Source organism: Equus asinus, chromosome 6 (genome assembly GCF_041296235.1).
Source record: "Equus asinus isolate D_3611 breed Donkey chromosome 6, EquAss-T2T_v2, whole genome shotgun sequence".
NCBI lineage: Eukaryota > Metazoa > Chordata > Mammalia > Perissodactyla > Equidae > Equus > Equus asinus.
The window spans coordinates 20,646,589-20,668,299 of record NC_091795.1 but is presented as its reverse complement, the minus strand read 5'-3'; the positions used below and the strand labels follow the sequence as shown (position 1 = coordinate 20,668,299).

The window sequence follows — 21,711 nt, the reverse complement described above, 5'->3', positions numbered from 1 at the left end:
CTCCATATAGGACTGTAAACACTATCTTGCCAGGCTCCAACCATGAAATTTCATTTTTACAGATAATTAAAATATCTAAGCACCCTAAATAAATAACACTCTATTGGTCACTGGCTACCACAATAAAGACCATACGCTGTCTATGACCAACAAACCCACTTCTAACACTATTATCTTACAGAGATATCAGGAAGGTTAGGGCATAAACACAAAAGTACAAGCGGATCCCCTGCAGCATTGTAACAGAAAAAAATATTCAGTGTCCATCAACATTAAATAAACGATTCAATATCCTTTTTGACAGCTTTATTGAGAAATATTTTACACAGCATAAAATTCACCCTTAAAGTGTATAATTCAATGTCCTTTTGTATATCCAAGAGTTTTGCAACCATTGCTACAATCTAATTTTAGAATATTTTCATCACCTCCCCCAAAAAACTCATACCCATCAGCAGTCACTCCTCTTTCCTTCCTCCCCCTAGTTCCTAACAACCACTAGCCTACTTTCTGTCTCTATGGATTTGTCTGTTCTAGATGTTTCATATAAATGGAATGAAACAGTATGTAGCCTTTTTGTGTCTGGCTGCTTTCAGTTACCATAAGGCTCTCAAGGTTCATCCACGTTGTAGCAAGTGTCAGGACTTCATTCCTCCTTTCTATGACTGAATAATATTCCATGAAATGGATATGCCACATTTTTGTTCTTCCATTCATCACCTGATGGACATTTTGGGTTGTTTCCACAGTTGTTTGACTCTTATGAATAATGTTGCTTTGAAGATTTGCATAGGTTTTTCTTTTTTTTTTTTGAGGAAGATTATTAGCCCTGAGCTAACATCTGCCGCCAATCCTCCTTTTTGCCGAGGAAGACTGGCCCTGAGCTAACATCTGAGCCATCTTCCTCTACTCTATATGTGGGACGCCTGCTACAGCATGGCTTGATAAGCAACGTGTAGGTCTGCACCCGGGATGCAAACCGGCGAACCCCAGGCCGCTGAAGCAAAACGTGCACACTTAACCACTGCTGCACCAGGCCAGCCCCTGCATAGAAGTTTTTGTGTGGACATGTTTTCAATTCTTTCAGGAATACACCTAGGAGTGGCATAGTTCGGTCATATGGTAAACTCTCTGTTTAACCTTTTAAGGAACTACCAAACTGTTTTTCAAAGTGGCTGTGCCATTTTACATTCCTACCAGCAATATATGATAGTTCCAATTTTTTTTTTTTTAGGAAGATTAGCCCTGAGCTAACTAATGCCAGTCCTCCTCTTTTTTGCTGAGGAAGCCTGGCCCTGAGCTAACATCCGTGCCCATCTTCCTCTAGTTTATACGTGGGACGCCTACCACAGCATGGCTGCCAAGCAGTACCATGTCCGCACCCGGGATCCGAACCAGCGAACCCCTGGCTGCCGAGAAGCGGAACGTGTGAACTTAACCTCTGCGCCACCGGGCCGGCCCCTGATAGTTCCAATTTTTTTGATATCCTTGCCAACATTTGTTATTTTCTATCTTCTTGGTTACAGCCATCCTAGTGGGCATGAAGTGGTATGTCCTTGTAGTTTTGATTTCCATTTCTCTAGTGACTAATAATGTTGAGCATGGTTTCCTGTGCTTATAGGCTATCTGTATATCTTCTTTGGAGAAATGTCCATTCAGATTGTTTGCTCACTTTTTTTTTAAAGATTGGCACCTGAGCTAACACCTGTTGCCAATCTTTTTTTTCCCCTGCTTTTTCTCCCCAAATCCCCCCAGTACAGTTGCATATTGTAGTCGTGGGTCCTTCTACTTGTGGCATGTGGGATGCCCCTCAGCGTGGCCTGATGAGTGGTGCCATGTCCACACCCAGGATTCAAACTGGTGAAACCCTGGGCCATGGAAACAGAGCGCATGAACTTAACCACTTGGCCATGGGGCCAGCCCCTGCTCATTTCGTAATTGGGTTATTTGTCTTTTTACTATTGAGTTATAAGAGTTCTTTATATATTCTGGAGAGAGGTGCCTTATAAGATATATGATTTGCAAATATCTTCTCCCATTCTGAACAGGTCTATTATTGCATGGATCCCTCCTTCCCTTTTTTTCTTTTTTAAGATTGGCACCTGAGCTAACATCCACTGCCAATCTTTTCTTTTTTTCCTTCTTCTCCTCAAAGCCCCCCAGTAGGTAGTTGTATACTTTAGTTGTGAGTGCCTCTGATTGTGCTATGTAGGACGCCACCTCAACATGGCCTGATGAGCGGTGCCATGTACGTGCCCAGGATCCGAACCAGCAAAACCCTGGGTGGTCGAAGCAGAGTGCATGAACTTAACCATCCGGCCACGGGGCCAGCACCATCTGTTCTCTTTTAAAGCCACAACGACCTCCCTCCTCACACCACTCTCCTGACAATCACTAATCTGTTCTCCATTTCTACAATTTTGTCATTTCAGAAATGTTACACAGAATTAAATAGAATAGAACACAGTATGTGATCTTTGGAGACTGGTTTTTTCACTCAGCATAATTTCCTGGAGATTCATCCAAGTTGCTGCATTTATCAATAGTTCGTCCCCTTTTACTGCTGAGTAGTAGTCCAGGGTATCAACTCACCGTAGTTTGCTTAGTCATTCAGCTTTTGAAGGAATCTGAGGTGTTTCCAGTTTGAGACTATTACAGATAAAGCTGCTATGAATAATCACGTACAGGTTTTTGTGTGAATGTAAGTTTCCATTTCTCTGGAACAAATGCCCAAGAGTGTGCAATTCTTGGTCGTGTGGTAGTGACCGGGTTAGTTTTATAGGAAATTGCCTGACTATTTTCCAGAGTGGCTGTACCATTTTACATCCTACCAGCACTGTGGGAGTGATCCAGTTTCCCCTCACCCTTGCCAGCATTTGCTCTCATTACCATTTCTTGTTTTAGCCATTTTAATAAGAGTGTAGTGATAGCTCATTGTGGTTTTAATTTGCATTTCCCTAATGGTTAATGATGTTGAAATTCTTGTCATCTGCTTATTTTTCATTTGTAGAGCCTTTCAATGGGATACATTCTTATGTCTTTTGTCCATTTTCTAATTGGACTCCTATTTTCTTTTACTGTTGAGTTTTGAAAGTTGTTTACATATTCTAGATATAAGTCCTTTGCCAGACATGTCCTTTGGGAATACCTTCTCCAAATCTGTAGCTTGTCTTTTCATCCTCTTAATAGGGTCTTTCACAGAGGAAAAGTTTTCCATTTTGATGAAGTTCAATTTATCAACTTTTACTATGGATCACACATTTGGCATCAAGTTTAAACACTCTTTGCCTGACCCTATCTTCTATTTTTTTCCCGAAAAATTTTATAGATTTATATTTTACATTTAAGTCCAGAATCCATTTTGAGTTAGATTTTGTATAAGGTGTGAGGTTGCAGTCGAGGTTCACTTTTTACGTCTATGGATATCTCCCTGCTCCAGCACCATCTGTTGAAAAGGCTATCCTTCCTCGATTGACCTGCTTTTGCACCTGGGCCAAAAGTCAGGTGCACGTAGACGTGGGGTCTATTTCTGAGTTCTCTGTTCCACTAATATGTTTCCACCCGCCAACAGTACCATAGTGTACTGATTACCGTAGCTACATAGCATGCTTTAACATCAGCTACAGGGATTCCTCCCACTTGAGTCTTCTTTTTCAAGATTGTTTGTTATTCTAAAGGCCTGTGCCTTTCCATATGAATTTTAGAAGAAGCTTTGTCTATACAGAAACCTGGCTGAGGTCTTGATAGCAATCACATTAAACTTACACACCAATTTGAGGCGAACTGACATCTTCAGCATGTTGAGACTAGGAATCCATGAACTTGGTATGTCTATCCATTTATTTAGACTCCTTGATTTCTTTCACAGTCGTTTTATAATTTTTAGCATACAGATCCGGTACATGGTTTCTTAAGTTATACCTAAGCATCTCATTTGGGGAGGGGGGAGTGATTGTAAATGGTATTGTGGTTTTAATTTTGGTTTCCACATGTTCATTGTTAGTATAGAGAAATGCAGTTGATTTTTGTGGGTTGCTCTCATAGCCTGTGACCCTTCTGAAATCACTTTTTAATTCTAGGACCTCCCACCTATGTTTTAGATTTAGCTTATCTCTGCTTGGGTGTCATGCTTTCAGTACAAATTAATCTAATTTAGTTCATTAATTTACTGATTAATCCTTCCTAAAATCCAACCCCTTTTTCACTACCCCGTTTCTGTCACCTCCTCCACCATTTGGCTAGTCTCTTAAGCAAGAAACTGCAAATCAACTTGGAAAATCTCCCTTCTCCTTTTGTATGAACATGACTCATTCTGTTTCACGTCCCTTAGGAACCACACTCAGATTTCCTGGTTCCTCTTTATTCCACTTGTCAATTCTTCGGTACAAACCTTAATCTCCCCTCCCCTACAGCATCTTGCATACAACTTCTGGCACAATCATCCCAAAACACCACTTTCCTACTAATGCCCTGAAACCATCTCTATCACCTAAGAATGCCTTACTCTCCATAGTCCGTTCATGTTCCTTCCAATATGCTCCAACCTTATTTTCCTTATGCTATTTCCTTATGTAAACTACTCCTTATTGAAAATTAAGATACCTAATGCTGGTAGGTGGGAAAAATAATGGGAAGAAGATAAGTAGACAGATACTTTTATACTTTTTTTTTTTTTCCAGATCAAGCCATTTTATTGAGGGGCTTTGGGGAAGGTCAAAGGGTTGCAAGGACAGTGAGATCCGATGTACTCAGCCTAGCCGGGATCTCCTCAGCTTCACAGTCACCGAAAAGCTAGATACATTTTTATAACTTTAAAAAACTAGTATCATTGAAAAAACATGATATTAAAGTGAAACAGAAAAGTTACCCATAGTCTTATTTCCTAATATAGTTATTTCTATCTTTTCATACCACCTTCCTTTATACAAGGGCAAAGACTGGTTCAATCATAGTGAACTCATTTCATATTCTTTTTTCATTCATATTGTCAATACTTTCAATGTTTTTGCATAAACTTCAGAATTACGTTAGCAGTTGAAAAAGTATCCCATTGTGTGGATGTACAAAACCACACATTTGTTTACCGATTGCTGGACAATGCAATGGGGTTGTTTCTAAATAAAATTTTGCTATTACAGGTAACATAGTAGTAAATGTCTTTGCTGTAGATCACTCCTGTTTCTTTTAAAATACTTCCCTGGAGTAAGTTTTCAGGAATGAGATTAGTGGCTCTCTCTCTGTGTTATCCTATGGCTTTTTTTAGTGTGTATCACCACTAAAAGGGAGCAGTTCAACATGAACTCTCAGCAACAGTATCTCTGAAGGTTTTTTTCTTATTTTGCAGATAAAATGATAGATAAAATCCACATTTATTTTACACGTTTTGAATACTAGTGTAGCATGTTTCTATGTGTTTGTTAACTGTATTCCTAGTATTATTTGTTTATATCCTCACCAACCAAACCTGGAGAAATCCCATGAAGGAACTTTGGGGTTCCTCAAGGAGCTTCAAGGTCATAGTCTTTTTTAATTCTTTGTTCTCATCTCAACTTTTAGCTTTTCTGGACACAGATGCATCATTAGCTTTCTTTCTGGCTAGACTGGAGCCATGAGGGCAGGAGATCATGTCTGTTTCATTTATCCCTGTATCTCCAAACACTCACTACTTCTTTTATTCATTCATTCATTCACTCACTCAATACACACATTGAACCTTTGCTGGGTGCCAGGTGCTGTAGTGGCCCCAGGGAGACAGTGATGAACACAGAGGTGGCATGGTCTGACTGCACTTTAACAGGATCTCTGTCTGCTATATTGCGTTTAGACTCTGGAGAATGGCCAAGAGCAGGAGGATAGGGAGCAATTCCGGAGGGGGAGGTGGCTCGATCCAAGATGGGCAGTGGAGGTGGTCAACAGTGGCTTGATGCTGGATATTGTGTGAAGGTTAAGCCAACTATACCCAGCACATAGTAAGTATTAAATATTTGTCTAATAAGAATAAAAGTCATTCTCTCAGCCTATTGGTTTCATTTTGTAGTGCCCAAACAAAACAAATATGCACACCTCTTATCTCCTCACCTCCTAAAGCAAAATTTCTTTTGTTTGGTGTTTTATTTTCTCTTCACCTCTCTCTGCTGCTGAGCATCACTTTATGTCTTGTCTTGGTGACGGTCCAGGAACCACCTAGGCAGGATCACTGCCATGACTTGACAGGTCCTTTTGCCAAGGGCCCTGCCTCACTCCTGGTTCTCACTCAAGACTCCATGACACAAGGTGTCCTTACAATGACCATCCTGACTCAAGCACAAATCCATAGGAGGAATCAAGTACCATGGATGTTTATTTCCTCTTCCAATTTCCCCATTTACCATCAGAACCCAGCTAGGGGACGGTACTTGAGAAGACGTCACAAGAGGGGGGAGAGAGAGGTAGGTGAAGTACCCGACTTGTGGTGAGAGTCCAACTCTCCAACTTTCAGGAGATTCCAGGTGATGCTCTCTTGTCTCATGGTTGTTGGAAAAGAAGGTGAGGTCCACTGGACCGGGGATAGAAATGAGTACCAATGGCCAGATGGTCTTCCAAGGCAATAAAAGAAGAAGTAAGTTCAAAATGGAATGGTTTTAAAAAGAGCCTATGATGGTAGTTATAGAGAGAGACTGTTTTGTGTTCATTACATTGGGAACTGCCTATATTTTAAGTCTGAGTAAACATTATAAATCTCATCCCTTCTATGCATTCATTCAACACATATTTATTGAGTGCCTATGGGGAGGGTACAGAGATGAACAAGACAGAAGGTCTGTGTTTATATGGAGCTTACAGTATGATGGGGAGACGGACAGACAAATAAATATGTAATATAGTACTAAGAAGAAGTTAGTGCAAGGAGGAAAAATAAAGCAGGGTGAAGGATAGAAAGTAATAGGTATAAAGACTATTTTGAATTAGAAAAGGCTTCTCTGACAACACAATATTTGAACTGAAAGAAATAGGAAATGATCCATGTAAGCGCATTCCAGGTACAGAGATGAATTTAGAGTATTTGCAGGACACCAGGCAGGAGTGGCGACAGTAAAGCGAGCAAGGCCAAGAATAGGAGATGAGATCAGAGACATGAGCAAATGTCAAATGGTGTAGGCTACCATCAGGAATCCGGAGTTTATTCTAATTGCACTGGGAAGCCAGCTGGTAAGTCTTGAGCAGGGAGTAACATGATCAGATTTATGTTTTCAAAGCATCACTCTGTCTCAGAGGAGAACTGGCTGTGAGCAGGCACTGCAACTACACAGACTAGAGAGAATACTAGCCTTGACTTCAAGTGAGAGCAATGGAAATGGCAGGAAAGTCTAATTCAGAATATACTCTGAAGGTGGAGCTAACAAGACTAGCTGATGCATTAGGTATAGACTGTAAAGAAAAAAGCAGTCAAGGATGAATCCTAGGATTTGGGCTCAGAGACTGGGTGAAGAGTGGGACCATATACTAAGAGGGAAGACAGAAAGAGGAGCAGGCCAGGGTGGGTAAAGTTGGGAAGGCAACAAAGAGTTCTATAGCAGACATGTTCAGTTTAAAATGCCTGCCACTGGATCTGGAGCTTACAGGGAAATACCTCGGTGGGACATATACATTTAGAAGTCATCAGTACTTAGATATTTAAAACTATGTAACTAGACGTGGTCTCTACCCTTCAGGATTCAGATTAGAACAGTCACTCATCTAAAGACATCATTAAAATTTAATGTACGATTGATCAAAGCGCATGGGACTACAGGAAAGAGAGAAGGACAGCAACGTCAGCTCACCTTTGGCACCGGCCGATGACTTCGCAATCCAAACGTTGCCCTCTCCATCTTCTTTCTTTCTGTTATAAGAAGCCAGGAAGAATTCCCTTTCATCTGTCCTTGAGTTGTGGATCGGTGGGTGGATTCCATTCTGTGCTGGAGCAACTGGGGTCTTGAGATTAGTTGGATAAATCACATAGGACTCGGGGAACCACGTGCAGGACTCAGCCAGTTCTGGGCTTGTCTTGATGAGCCTGGCAGATGACAGAAGGTCAGTCTCCTTCTTAGCACACTCTGTCACTGTGTTCAGAAAACTCAGTGCTTTCCCCCAGAGCTCTTCAAGAAGGCAGGGCATGGGCAGGGCCAGGAGCTGGCCTCCTTCTCATCCTGCTCTTTGCTCTTGGCCTCCCTGGGCTGACCTCTAATGCACTTTGGGCAGCACACAGCTATTCCATGCAACCTTAAAGGCACGCTCCAGTTAATTCAAAAGGGGCTTAATGTCCAGAGCTTTAGCTCCTTTTAAAATGTACCTCTAAGGAAACTTAACTTGAAGGAATCCTCCGCCAACACCTTTCAACAAATATGTGGCTGAGCTAGACTGACACTAAAAAAACAAAGTGGAGAGCTGAGGAAACTATTTGACTTACTAGCAAAAATACTATCTTGGCCCAACTCTCTGGAGAGAAAAGCCTACTACTTAGGAATCCAAATGATCTAAAGATTTATTTTAGTTCTTCATTGCTTGCTTTTGGCTCCGCCTGGATTCAATGACAGAACAAAGGAGGAATCTTGCTAATGGGACACAGGACTCCAGTGGTCATAACTAAACATACCTCCTGCCCCCAAAATAACATAACACAACGGAAGAGAAAGTCAGGCCCTGGGCACGGCCCTTAATAAACACAAGAGCTTAAGCAGGGCTTCCCACTGCATCTACTCTCCAATCAGATGCCCAAGGGGAAGCACCAGCATCACATTTCTTAGATTAGGCACCGGGTCACAGAGAAGTAAGTTTCCCAAGACACAAGGGTAGTAAGAGACAGTCAATGCAAGCCCCAAACCCCCAAGTCCTAACTCTAAACTCCCCCTTACTCCCCAGGAATCAGAGGCAGGGAGCGATCTTCCCAAAGACATTTGCAGGCCCTCCCTAAGCTGCACTCCCTCTTCCATCTGGAACAGAACCGTTGATGTTAAGCCTGTGTTAAGACTCACTTACAAACTCCAGTCTCTGGGCAAATGACAGGAATAAGGAAAAGAAAGTTTAAATTAAGACTTAAAGTTATTTTTAAGTTAAAGGGAATAGAATTTGAAAGTTACTTGAACTCAAAGGAATAAAAAGTAATCAAATTTCTAACTCACTGAATGTTCAGTTCTACCTGCATCATCCAGTGTGGTGGCCACTAGCCGCACGGGGCTTCCGAGCACTTGAAATGTAGCCAATGCGACTCAGGAATGGAATTTTAAATTTTGTTTGGTTTTAATTTAAAAACTGAAGCATCATAAAATATTTTTCCATTAAGTGCAACTTTACTGTTTGGGTAGGATGACATTTCACTTTAACCACAGCATGACCTAAGATGTTTTTGCTGTATGGCAGCATGCGTGTCGGGCGCACGTGTTGTCTCCAGTATTATACACACAAACACATCACTGTTCTACTCAGGGACAATAGATCGATTCAGGTCAAGTGACTTTTTCCCCCATGCAATGATGAAACATGTTTACTATGCAGAGAGCATGAGTTACAGTGATAGCTATGGAAATCGTAATTGGTAACTAAAGGGAAATATAATTATTTTTCTAGTTAAAAAATAAGCATGGACAAATTTTTAAATTTAAAACAAAGGCATGGTACTGATGCAGAATTGAGTGGGGACACAGAAGCCAGAACTATGACTGGAACAGTAAAGAAAAAAAAAGATGTGGCAGAAGATATGCCGCAAATTTCACAATGAAGGGTAAGTGCATTTTGCTGCGGCAGAGTAAAACAAAAAAGCAGTTTGCTGTGTAACAAAGACGTTTTCAGCAAATACATAATGAATTTCATAAGCAGTTTCCTCTTGACAGTAAAGAAAGAATCAAGGAAACTGGTGGTTGAAATCGAACTACATATCCAAAAAAAATTTTTTAAACAAATTTTTAACAGGCTTGTAACTTGTAACTCTGGCCAGTTACAAAATGGCTAGCATTCTTGCACAAAAAAAGGAAAACATTTTAGATGGAAACATGGTTAAAGGAAATATTTTGAGGAAAAGACTAAAAAGGATATTTTACAAAAAGTGGATAACCTTTAATTAAGTCACAAACATTGCCATAGAGTACCTAACCTCTCTAACAACATCAAAGATTGATTCAAAATCTGGAAAATCTTGAATTTTTTCTTTAGCTTTAGTTGACTTGTGTGACATGGGATGCTTCCCATTTAATATTTTGGGTATGTTCTGCCTCAAAGAATTTCCAAATATGAAGAAATATTGTCAAATTGCAGCCTAAAAAATATCAACTCATGGTGTAGATATTTTTGAATCTTTTACATCTGCCAAAGAAGAATTTCACCCACATGTGAAAATTTAGTTTCTATCATGACAGACAGGACTTCAGCTGGGATGAGTTAAAATCTGATTTACTGGGCTTTTAATAGACTGACGTTTCTTTTATTGCTTCATTCGACTGCATGATACATACTGGAGACATTTACTTCATTGCACTGTCTGATACATATTGAAAACATTTGCCCTCAGGTTCCCGAAGCCCATTCTCTGAAAAGTCTCATGGATACAGTTGTTCAAATGGTTCAGTGTATACTAGAAAATGCTACAATGATTCACCAGTATGGAACTGTTGAAAGAAACAGAAGACAATGAATTTAACGATACTGTGTTCTTTGCCAACGCTCACTGATTGAGAGAGAAAGGAGTTTCACAAAGATTCACTGTATTGTTAACTCCAATTCAGATTTTCCTGATATAAAACGAATGCTTGTCAAATCATTATTTTCATTCAATAATTATTTCATTCAATAATCAAAGATCAAAAATGGCAGTGTGATTGACATTTTCTCACCTACAGCCACACTGCATACGAACAAAGTAAATTTAAAGCTTCAAGGCAGGGAAAAGAAGACCTTATTTATGATGTAGCCAGACAGGTGTGAGAATTCATGTTCCAACTTCACAATAAAAGTCAATAATAACGATCTTACATATTTTTATAACATGACTCAATATGCAGATTTAAATTGTAATAAACATCATGCAAATTGGCTGTAAAAACTAAAGAAAAGTTTGAAGAACATTTTGTTGATATTGATAAATTTAGAGCTTCTTTTCAATTTAATTCTGCCAAAAATATGAACAAGTTTTGTCAATGTGCATGCAAATATTATAGGAAAATGATTTTTTGTATATCCAATTCAGCTACTGAAAAACTTTTATGCACGTGGGAACAACTTGAGTAAGTCTACTTTTACAACCATAAATTTTTATGAAATCTAAACACAGATTAAGGGTTTCACATGAAAATTTAGTGTCTGAATTAAGATGCTCTATAAATGTAGAATACACATTTTAATGTAAATTAAATGTAAAATGCTCGTTACTTGTTTTTTTGGTGTTTTTTTTTGCTAAGGAAGACTCACCTTGTGCTATCATCTGTGCCAATCTTCCTCTATTTTGTATGTGGGCCACCACCACAGCATGGCTGCTAATGAACAGTGTAGGTCCACACCAGCAAACCGAACCTGGGCCACCAAAGTGGAGCGTGCTAAACTTGACCACTAGGCCCCAGGGCCAGCCCCTCATTAGTTGTTTTTTATATTAATTAAATGACAAAATAATATTTCGGATTTATTTGGTTAAATAAAATATACTATTGAAATAAATTGCACCTGTTTGTTTGACTTACTTTAATGTGGCTACGAGGAAATTTAAAATTACACATGTGGCTAGCATTCTACTTCTCTTGGACAGCATCCTTTGCATTTGTTCCATTTCCTCATAAGCCCATTTGAAAAGAAACCATAAATGGAGGTTTATTTACATGAACAAGGGAGAAACTCTCAGAAAAGGAAAAGAAAGCCTCTAACCTGGACCAGAAAAAATACCATTCAGGGCTCTGCGATTATGGCCTTAGGACCTTGATGAATTTCTGAAACTCCCTGAAGTGACAGGAGGCAGGCGCTTGCTGTACAGGGTCCAGTGTAGAACTCTCTCAAGGCTCTGGGTAGCCCTCTGGGGGCTGCCTAGTCACACTGGCCATGGGCTCCATTTGTACACACTAGGACTGGCCTCACTCAACACTAACTGCTATGGCCATGGGCAACCCAGCTTTCCTCTATGAGCTGCCATTGTGTCCTACTAAAACGAGGCATATGACATTTTTAACCCTCTGGAGTCCTTCTGAACCATACAAAATCATGGGAGAGAGACAAAATGACAAAGGAAACGATCACCTCCCAGAATTACTACAATCCCTTGCAGGATACCTGAGAGAATGAAGGAAGCTTATGAGGATGACGACAACTCCAGCCTACATAAGTCATGCCACCATTTATGAGGTGCCATCACAGACAATGTCACATGCCACAGAGGGGCAAAGAGTAGATATGATCATGACCATCCCTATTTTCAGATGGGACACTGGAATTCAGAGAGGTGCTGTCCAAGGTCATGGAGATCTCCATACCTACTCAGACCTGGTCATGACTCTAGCCTTGTACTCTACCTCACTATAATTATGCAAATATGTAAATTTTATATATATATATATATATATATTTTTTTTTTTTTACAGCATCTTTTGTTCCTACTTATAAAAGCAAAATTCTACCTTTATCATTAGAGGAAAGAAATTATAGTAGAAACAGCTTGAATAAACATTTTATAGAAATTTCTAAATGAATAATCTGGACAAACAATCATGTCTCATTCCTACTCCTGGTTCTGATGAAACAATCTTTTGCATTCTAAATATATAAAAATGTACTAAGAAGATTTCAGAAGGCCTTTAGGAGTAGCTTTCAGACTCTTTAGGGGTAGCTGGTGACACACAGAAACCCATCACAGAGAGAAGTGGATACATAAGTTACTGGGGCCAGCGAGTCTCAACAAAAAGGTGGAAAAACTCCTATGAACACTCAACCTAACAAAAACCTATGCAGAGTCCAAAAAAGAAATGTGAGTGGAGAAAAGAGCATTTGCGTTGAGTCATATCCTCCACCGTCTTCTTACCTAAACGATTTGTGTGGCTACACACACATGCTCACTGGTCATCATGGAAAGAACAGTGGAGACCTGCCACAGCTCTGATTTTAGGGGCCAAACCAAGGCTTCTCTACTAAAATAACAATAGTAGCAGTGACAACCAGTAAGAGTAATAAGAACAAGAAGAGTTTTCACCTATACAGTGTGAACTAAGAGACAGACACTATTGAAAGCCTTTACATAAATTAACTCAATTAATCCTCACAACAACCCTGAGGCAGTTACTCTTCCTATCCCCATTTTACAGAGAAGGGAGCTAAGGCACTGAGTCAAATGCTTACTACGAACCACTGTGCTACACACTTCACACGCATCACCTTATTTAACTCCCAAAGCACCTTATGAGGAGGGTTCTGAGGCTTAGAGGATGAGGAAATTTGCCCAAGCTAATAAGAGGAAGAGCCGGGATTAAAACCCGAGCTGTTGATCCTAGATCCTAATCACTGTGTAATACTGCTTCCTTACACCTTATGAGACGGTTCTTGTGACACAGAGGGGGCAGTGCAGTAGATCCTGTTATACTCCGTGCCCTGCCCAGGTGTCCTTTCTGAGGGGACCCCTGGCCGCTGTGAGAGTTGGCTGCCAAGGGCTTATGCACGCTCCTTCTCCAGGGTCTGGCTCCTGCCCAAAAATGCCAAGGAGGCTATGTGCTCCACTTCTCCCCACAGCCAGTGGCTGACTGATATTGGAGTACAGAGCCTGGTCCCCTTGCCTCAAGATGTGACAACTCTGAGGTGTCATTCACTCCCAAGCTCCACGGAGTCAGGATGAGGTGAGACTTCAGTAGAAATAACCTCTTTGCTTGGCTTCTTCCTCTGCTGTCCTGCTCCCCTTGTTTCCAGACGAGCTTCTCCTGAGAGTCTTTCCCCCATAAATCACTCACACAAGAAACCGTGTCCCACGCTCTGCTTCTAGGGCCCCTCACCTAAGAGACAGAGCAGCTAAGTACAAACAAGCAAAGTTTGGGATTGCAATCGAAGCAGCACAGAGGATGCTCCAGAACTAATATTTGTTGGCTTTTTAAATAAAAGAATTTTTGCCCTTTAAAAAAGAATCCCACATTTTTGCTTAAGTGCTTCAGGAGGAAAGCTAAAAACATTTATGTAAAAAATGGAAAACACAGGTGTTAAAGAACACTTACTTCACTAAAGAAGCTTTGCGACACAGTTTGTCTGCCCCCCTGTAGTAATTCACCAACTGCATCAGCCCAGGTTCGTGACCTATGAGGGAAAGAGGAGGCTCAGAAGGGAAACAGGACAGGTGGCAAACGATAACGTCGGCGCCAGCACGCAGGAGAGAGAACACTTGTGTCACACCCAGCTTCTCTTTCTCCCATTTCAGGACTGGTTGCTGGAAACGGAACAATGTGTTGCCCTGCCCCTGTGCTCCCCCGTTCCTCAGCATCCCACTGGCGGACTCTCACCCTCCCCATAAGGGATATTGTCGTATCAACATCGTAGGTCTGCCAAAGACCGCTGCTGCCGTTGTTTTTTCTCCTTAGGGTGGAGAGGTAATTTCCATTTTACCTCTCCTTGATCCCCACCACACCTCACTCTCGGCTTAACACATAAGGACTTGTTAGTAATCTCTGTACGTGAACAGTCTGCAACAGCCTCTCTTTTGACCCCCCTAACCTTGCTTTCTACAGCCATCAAGGAAGGCAGACTATGATACTGCTGTTTTCAAGCGTGGCCACCTCTGTAAGCTTCTAGGAGAAATGCTAGAAGGTGAAGGGAAGTAGTGGAGAGGCCATGTCTATAAAATCAGAAGCCCTGAAGACTTTCTTCTCTGCGTCCTCCCACAGGGAAACCCATTTTCAACAGACCTTGTTTACTGCCGTCTCCTCCTCTATAACATTAGAACAGAAAGGATGCAAAATAAAAACAAAACCCTCAATTTTTGTTTGAAATTCTAACAAAATGCATTGAATTTCCAACCACAAAAATAGAAGTAAAACCAAACAAAGGGAGTTTGAGTTGAAGATGCCAGAGGTAAGAATAATTCATCTGAGAATAGCACACAATCAAAAAGTTTTAGGCACCAACTGACTCTCATTGTCTCCCTGGGGCAGACAGACACGGCTCACACCTGAACTGCCAACCTTCCCATTCGCACGGCACCAGCATCCCTGAGCCCTGAGAGCCCGCCCTATAAGCCAGCTCCTTAGGTTTCACACAGCGCACTTTAAGCAAAAGCTATACATCCCTAACAGTGAAGGCACACAACCATTTTGGTTGTGGGATGCTGTTTTCTTTCCCATTAAAACCAAATGCTTACTGGTCATCTGCTGACTTCGTGGTAACTGTTCAGGATTTGGACCTTCTAGGTTTCTGCTCTTTCTCCCTCCAGCTGAGCACCACAGCAATGCCAAGCGCCCCTGCTTCACCCCCTGCAGAGTCATTTTTGTCTGTATTTAATATCAGGATTCCAGCTAAGCTTTTACAGCCAGGCACCGTCCAGTCTAAAGAGGGAGGTAACTCAGTCAGGCAGGGAAGCTCACAGAGTGAAAAGGAAATACATGTTCTCGACTATAACTAGTTTTCCTTCTTTCGGGGAAGGTATTCTCTTTGCTGAGGGCTTCCTAGGGACACAGTTTAAGAAAAAGGAATCCCCAGGCACGCTTCCCCTATTCCAAGATTTCTGGGGGCTGGAATCAGCCCTTCCATGGAGTCCCCATCACGCACCATAAACTTGTATAACAATAAAACATTGTCCATGGCACTATCCCCAAGAAAAAATTTCGGAAACGCTATGCTGCAAACCATTCCTGAAACCATTACAATTGTACACAGCCCTCACCTAAACGCTGTATGTAAGCTCACCAGCAGCCAGTCAGTTCCAAACGGCCTATTTCCTCTTTGCCCACTGGACCTCTCCACCCTCTGACCACACCTATTTCTAAAAACTGTCTCCTCTCCTGGACATAGAACACCGCTCTCTCTGGGCTGCTATCGAAGGCAAAGATGACTTCTCACTATCCCTCCTCCCCTTCTGTCTTTGGCAATACAATCTGGTCCCCATCCCTGGGGAATTCTGGCAGGGAACAAGGCTACCCTGAGAGAGGCTGCACTTTCCGGATGACTGCGCAGCGAGGAGACGCCGTAAGATTACATTCAGGTCAATGGGATGTGAGCTGAAGCGAGCTGCACAACTTCTGGATTACGTCACCTAAAAAGGCTGGTCCTCGCCTCTCCTCTGCCCCTTCCTACAGGCGGGAATGTGGATGTGGTGGTGCCAAGCCAGCCGCAACCACGTGAATGAAGGGAACTCCCTCGGGGAAAGAAGGGCAGAGACAGAGGGACGGAGGGTGAATCCAGTGTCATGTAAAGTCTGCGTTCAAAGCACAACTGTGAAAACACGTTCTCTGGTGAAGGTAAGAAAAGATCTAAAATCAGACACCTTCCGCACAGGGCGGACGCGGCTCACTTCTGAAGCTCCTGCTTTTGGAATCCAGAGGTCTCTCCCAAATCTCCTGAGAGTTTATCTGATCCTTCGGGGAGCTGGATCCTCAGGGTTTTCAACACACCCAAGGGCCCCTCCCACGCCAACAGCAGGCAGGGCGGAATCCTCAGCGTAGAAAATTTGCAGGATGACTCCAGCCAGATGTCAGCGCCGGCTCTGCGCAGCCCCGCCCCGCCCCGCGCTCGGCCAAGCGACCTGCCCGCTCGGGGGGCGTCGGGCCCAGGCAAAGGGGCACGCGCGGCCGCCGCCCCCGGGCTGCAGGGACCGGCCATTGTCCGGGGCAGCTGCGGCCCCAGCGGCCGCCGCGCGACTCCGGCCCCGAATCTGATATAGGAGACGAGAAAGCATTACAAACAGTGGGCTTAGACCTTCATGGATGCATTTTTTATCTGCCCGAGGAACGACGGAGGGGGAGATTTATGACCCCAAAACAAAAGAAGCGCGGGAAAGGGGGAAGGGCTCACCCAGCCTCCCGAAGGGCAGCCGGTTCCTCTCTCCCAGCATCAGGTTGAACCGGGGGTTGTCCCGCCTCAGCCTCTTCCAGTGGCCGGTGGCGAGCAGCAGCCGGGAGACCTCGGCGTAGACGCTGCTGTTCTCGTCGCGCACCACGAAGGTGTACATGGCGAAGGGCCGCACGCCGGGCCGCCCAGGCAGCCGCCGCAGGGACGAGCCGGCCGAGGCGGCGGCTCAGCGTGCAAGCCGCCCGGGCGCCAGCGCGTCCGGCCCCCGCCGCCGCCGCCGCCGCCGCCGCCGCCGCTCCCCGCGCCCCCGCCGCGCCCGGCCGCGCCCCGCGCCGGCTGCCCGCGCCCCCGGGGTCCCCGCGGCGCTGCCGCGCCTGGGCACCCCCGCGTCCGCCCGAGCGAGGAGCACCGCCCGCACGCCGCGCCTACCGGCGGGCCCCGCCTCTGCCCCGAGATGCCGCGCGGCTGGCTCCGCCCGGGCGGGGGGACCCGTGCGCCGCGTGCGCCCTCTGCGCCCGCCCCGCGCCGGGAGGGGACCTGTGCGCCGCGTGCCGCTCCGGGCTGCCAAAGGGTTGGGGCGAGCGCAGCTTTAGCCGCAGCACCGGGAATGTACAGTAGAGACCGGCGACAGGGGTGTCCTCCTGAGCCCAAGGTCACAGCCGGGGGAGGGAGGGGGGGCGGTGCCAGCAGAAGATCCCTTTTTAGCCGGCTCACTGCGGATCTTCCACCCGCTGCTCCAAAGGCACGCTTTATGGATGAAAACAAGTTCTAAGGCACCATCGTGTGTCCCAGACGCACTTTGCTGCTGGAGGACTAAGAAGGACCCGGAGCGTTCCAGTGGCTGTTGGTTTCGTTTGGGTCGGGTGCTCCTTTTACCGGAGACCTCCTGGGTGACGCACGGCCCGGGGGTGACCTTAGACTGTGCTGGTGGAAACAATCTCGTACAGGCCCCAGGGAGCCCCGGACCTCGCTCTCCACCCTGCCGTTTATCGGAGTCGGGCCCCTCGCTTTCCCTTCTCTGGACCTCGATTTCCCTTCTGAGTGGGGGGTAGGGTGGTTCTTTACAGTCCCTTCGGTTCTGATCTCCCACTCTGACTTCCTTTTAGGAAACAATTTTTGGTGCATTTGAGAGACAGAGAGAGGACTGTGACTATCCCGTTTCCCGCAAACTTCTTACACGTTCCCATAAATTTACCCACATCAGCCATGCGTCTCACATCCTTTACTCTTCTTTAGAGAAAGAACATTCTGGAACCTCTCCCTATCCTGTTCTCCTGAGCTCACGGCATCCACCGAGGGTATTGTAAAAAGCGCCCTTCTCTCTCCCCTTTTTGCCCGTGTTCCCTGGGGCAGGCACTCGCGGAACCCATTTTGGGCACAAGCCTACAGGTTGGCCACCACCTGGGAAGCTTGCTCCGAGGAGAAATGGGGCAGGCCCAGAAGTGCTGGGGTGCTTACATCCCCCCCACCCCCAGCACCCGTCTATCCATAAGGGATAAGAGTTGGGAGATAGTACCCTGGCTTCCTCACCTCTCCAATGAATTTGCAGGGAGCATGTATCAGAGACTGTGTTTCAGTGGTGGTCTGCAGAACAGAGTTCCAGCTGTCACATCTGTAACCTGCTCACTAAAGCACCTTCTCTTGCTGGATTTCTTCCTTTCCCTGGCTTACAATCCCACTCCTCTACAGATGTTTCTTGGGATGACTTCCCAGATAAACGACTTGCTCTCAAACCCTTGTTCCAGGGCCCCTTTTGGGGTTCTCAAGCCAAGACATTGTAGCTATTACTCCTCACAGCCCATCACCTTGAAAATGACATCCACTTTCACCACACACATTTGTCTCCCCTCACTAACTCCTCTTGCACCGCCCACTCACTCCTGCAAATTGGCTTCTCCTCTGTGCCCCTCCACAGCTGTGGATCTCAGGAACACCAGTGACCTCTGAATTTCCAAATCCAGTGGTCACTTTTCTCCTTTTTTTCACTTACGTTCCGTAGTGAACACCATTTTTATTTGTTTGGTTTTAGTTTTTGTGTGGCATCCCCTGTTCTTGACATTAGAACTCATCTTTCCCCTTGGAACCCATTTTATATGGCTGCGGTGGGATTGACACTGTCCATTACGGGCACAGGAAAGTGAATATCCAGACTTGGTCCAACAGGACTATTCCATCCCTTTTGCCATTGGTAAAACATAGGAAAGTGACCCAAATTTGGCCAACCTGATTATTTCTGGGATTTTTCTACCAGAGCTATGGAGAAAGACTTTTTTTCCCAGCTGGAGTTGCTTGGCTGGAAGATTGTGTGGGACAGTGTGCAGCTTTATGTTAGAGAGGGAGGACCCTGTCTGAGAATTCAGCTTTCCATCCCCCTTTGCAATAGGCCTGGCCATGTGGCCATGTGAATATGATCTTGCCAACATAATGTAAGTGAAGTGATGTGCATCTCTTCCTAGTCTGGACCTCAGAACTTGGGCATGCCGTCTCCTTCTTCTCCTGGAGTTAGGACATACAGTCGATAACAGTAGTGGAACAGATGTAAGAAATTTACCAAGACTTGCATGCTGAGTCATAAGGCAAACTGCAACAAATTTCAAAGGACTGAAATAATTCTGAGGCCTCTCTCTGACCAGAGTGGAGTTAAGCTGGTTGGAAATTAAGTAATACACTTCTAAATAGCCCATGAGTCGATGAGGAAATCACAACGTATGAGAATATATTTTCTAACTGAATGATAATAAAAATATGGTATATCAGAACTGGTAAAAAAAAAAAAAAAGTTGTGCTTAAATGGAAATTTACAGCTTAAAGTACATATGTTACAAAAAGAAGAAAGACCGAAAATCAACTAGCTAAGCTTCCATCCCATGAAACTAGAAAAAAAATAACAAATCAAACCCAAAGTAAATGGAAAGAAAGAGAATAATTGAAGAAGCCAAGAAAATAGAAAACAAATGTATGATAAAGAACTCAACAAAACCAAAAGGAAGTTTAAAAATTTTTAAAGACAATTTAAATTGTTAAGCATTTGAGACAAAGAAAAATGAAAGAAGGCACAAATCATCAATATTAAAATGAAAAAGGGAACATCACTAGACATCCTGAAGACATTAAAAAGAATAAGATACTATAAACAGTTTTGCAAATGAATTTGAAAATTTGTGTCAAACTAGACAAATTCCCTGAAAAATCCAGTTTACCAAAACTGACACAGAAATCTGAAATCTGAATAGTCCCATATCTATTAAAGAGATTAATTCCAGAAAAGGGAAAACTATAGAAAACAGATTTGTGTTTGCCCGGGTCTGGGGGTAAAAGGAGCTGACTACAAAAGGGAAGGAGGAAATTTGGGGGGTTTGATGGAACTGTTCTCTATCTTGATTATGGTGGTAGTTACGTAACTGTATGCCTTTGTCAAAACTCACTAAACTGTACACTAGAATGAGTGAATTTTACTGTGTGTCAATTATAATTTTAAAAACCTGATGAAAATGTGTGTGTGTGTAGGTGTGTGTGTGTGTGCATGAGGAGGGGAGGCAGGTAGGATTTTGTTACTAAAATTACTCCTGCAATGAGAGCTCCAGGATCAAATAGCTTTATTGATGGATTCTTCCATACATTTTTTAAAAGTTATGAAGAACAGGAGAAAACACTTCCCACTTAAATTTATGGGGCCAGTGTAATGTTGATTTTAAAACCTGGCAAGGGCATTGCAAGGAAGGAAAATTACAAATCAATCTCTTTTATGAACATAGATGTAATAAAATTCTAGATAGATGTAAACATTCTTAAAAAAAAAATTAGCAAATATAACCCAACAATGTAAATATAAAGGATAATACTTCATAACTCAGTGGGGTTAGTGCAAGGGTGGTTTAATATTAAAAGTTAATCAGTGGGAAGGAGTAAAATTATCTTTATTTGCAGATGACATAATCTCTTATGTAGAAAACTGTAAAGATCACACACACACTGTTAGAACTAGTAAACAAATTCAGCAAAGTTGCAGGATACAAAATCAACACACAAAAATCAGTTGCATTTCTATGCACTAACAATGAACAATCCAAAAAGGAAATTCATGGGCCAGCCCAGTGGTATAGTGGTTAAGTTCATGCCCTTCGCTTCGGCAGCCTGGGATTCTCCTGTTTGGATCCCGTGCGCGAACCTATGCACCGCTTATCAAGCCATGCTGTGACAGGCGTCCCATATATAAGGTAGAGGAAGATGGGCACAGATATTAGCTCAGGGCTAATCTTCCTCAAAAGACAACAACAACAAAAAATAAATAAAAAGGAAATTAAGAAAACAATTCCACTTACAATAGCCTTAAAGAGCCGGTTCAGTAAAGCAAAATTAAAAAAATAAAGCTATCATTTTTCACAGATGACATGGTTGTATACATAGTAAATCCTAAGGAATCTACAATTAGAATGAATAAGTGAATATAGCAAAGTCACTAGATACAAGGTAAATATACAAACATTAATTGTATTTCTATATATCAACAAAGAAATAGGAAATGAAATTTTAAAAAGATACAATTTATAATAGCACCAAGAAATGTCAAATACTTAAGACTATCTAAGGAAAACTTTGCAACCTCCACACTGAAAACTACAAAAGGTAATTAAGAGAAATTTTTGAAGTACTAAATAAAAGGAAGTATATACCGTATTCCTGATTGGAAGACTCAAAATTGTTAAGCTGTTAATTCTTGCCAAATTGACTTATAGATTCAATGCA

The 21,711-nt window shown here is 43.1% G+C and overlaps 1 protein-coding gene across 2 annotated transcripts in view; it reads right to left on the bottom strand.

Moving 5' to 3' along the window:
• Nucleotides 1–17,259, bottom strand: part of TTL (tubulin tyrosine ligase) — a 32,958-nt gene extending 15,699 nt beyond the window's left edge. For both annotated transcript variants that reach the window (XM_044772851.2, XM_044772852.2), the window contains exons 1-3: nucleotides 16,969–17,259; nucleotides 14,184–14,262; nucleotides 7,803–8,035 (exon numbers count right to left, since the gene is read on the bottom strand). In XM_044772851.2, the coding sequence (XP_044628786.1) occupies nucleotides 7,803–8,035; nucleotides 14,184–14,262; nucleotides 16,969–17,125 (469 nt within the window). In that variant the 5' untranslated portion in view covers nucleotides 17,126–17,259. The remainder of the gene's footprint in view (nucleotides 1–7,802; nucleotides 8,036–14,183; nucleotides 14,263–16,968) is intronic.
• Nucleotides 17,260–21,711: the final 4,452 nt, after the last annotated feature.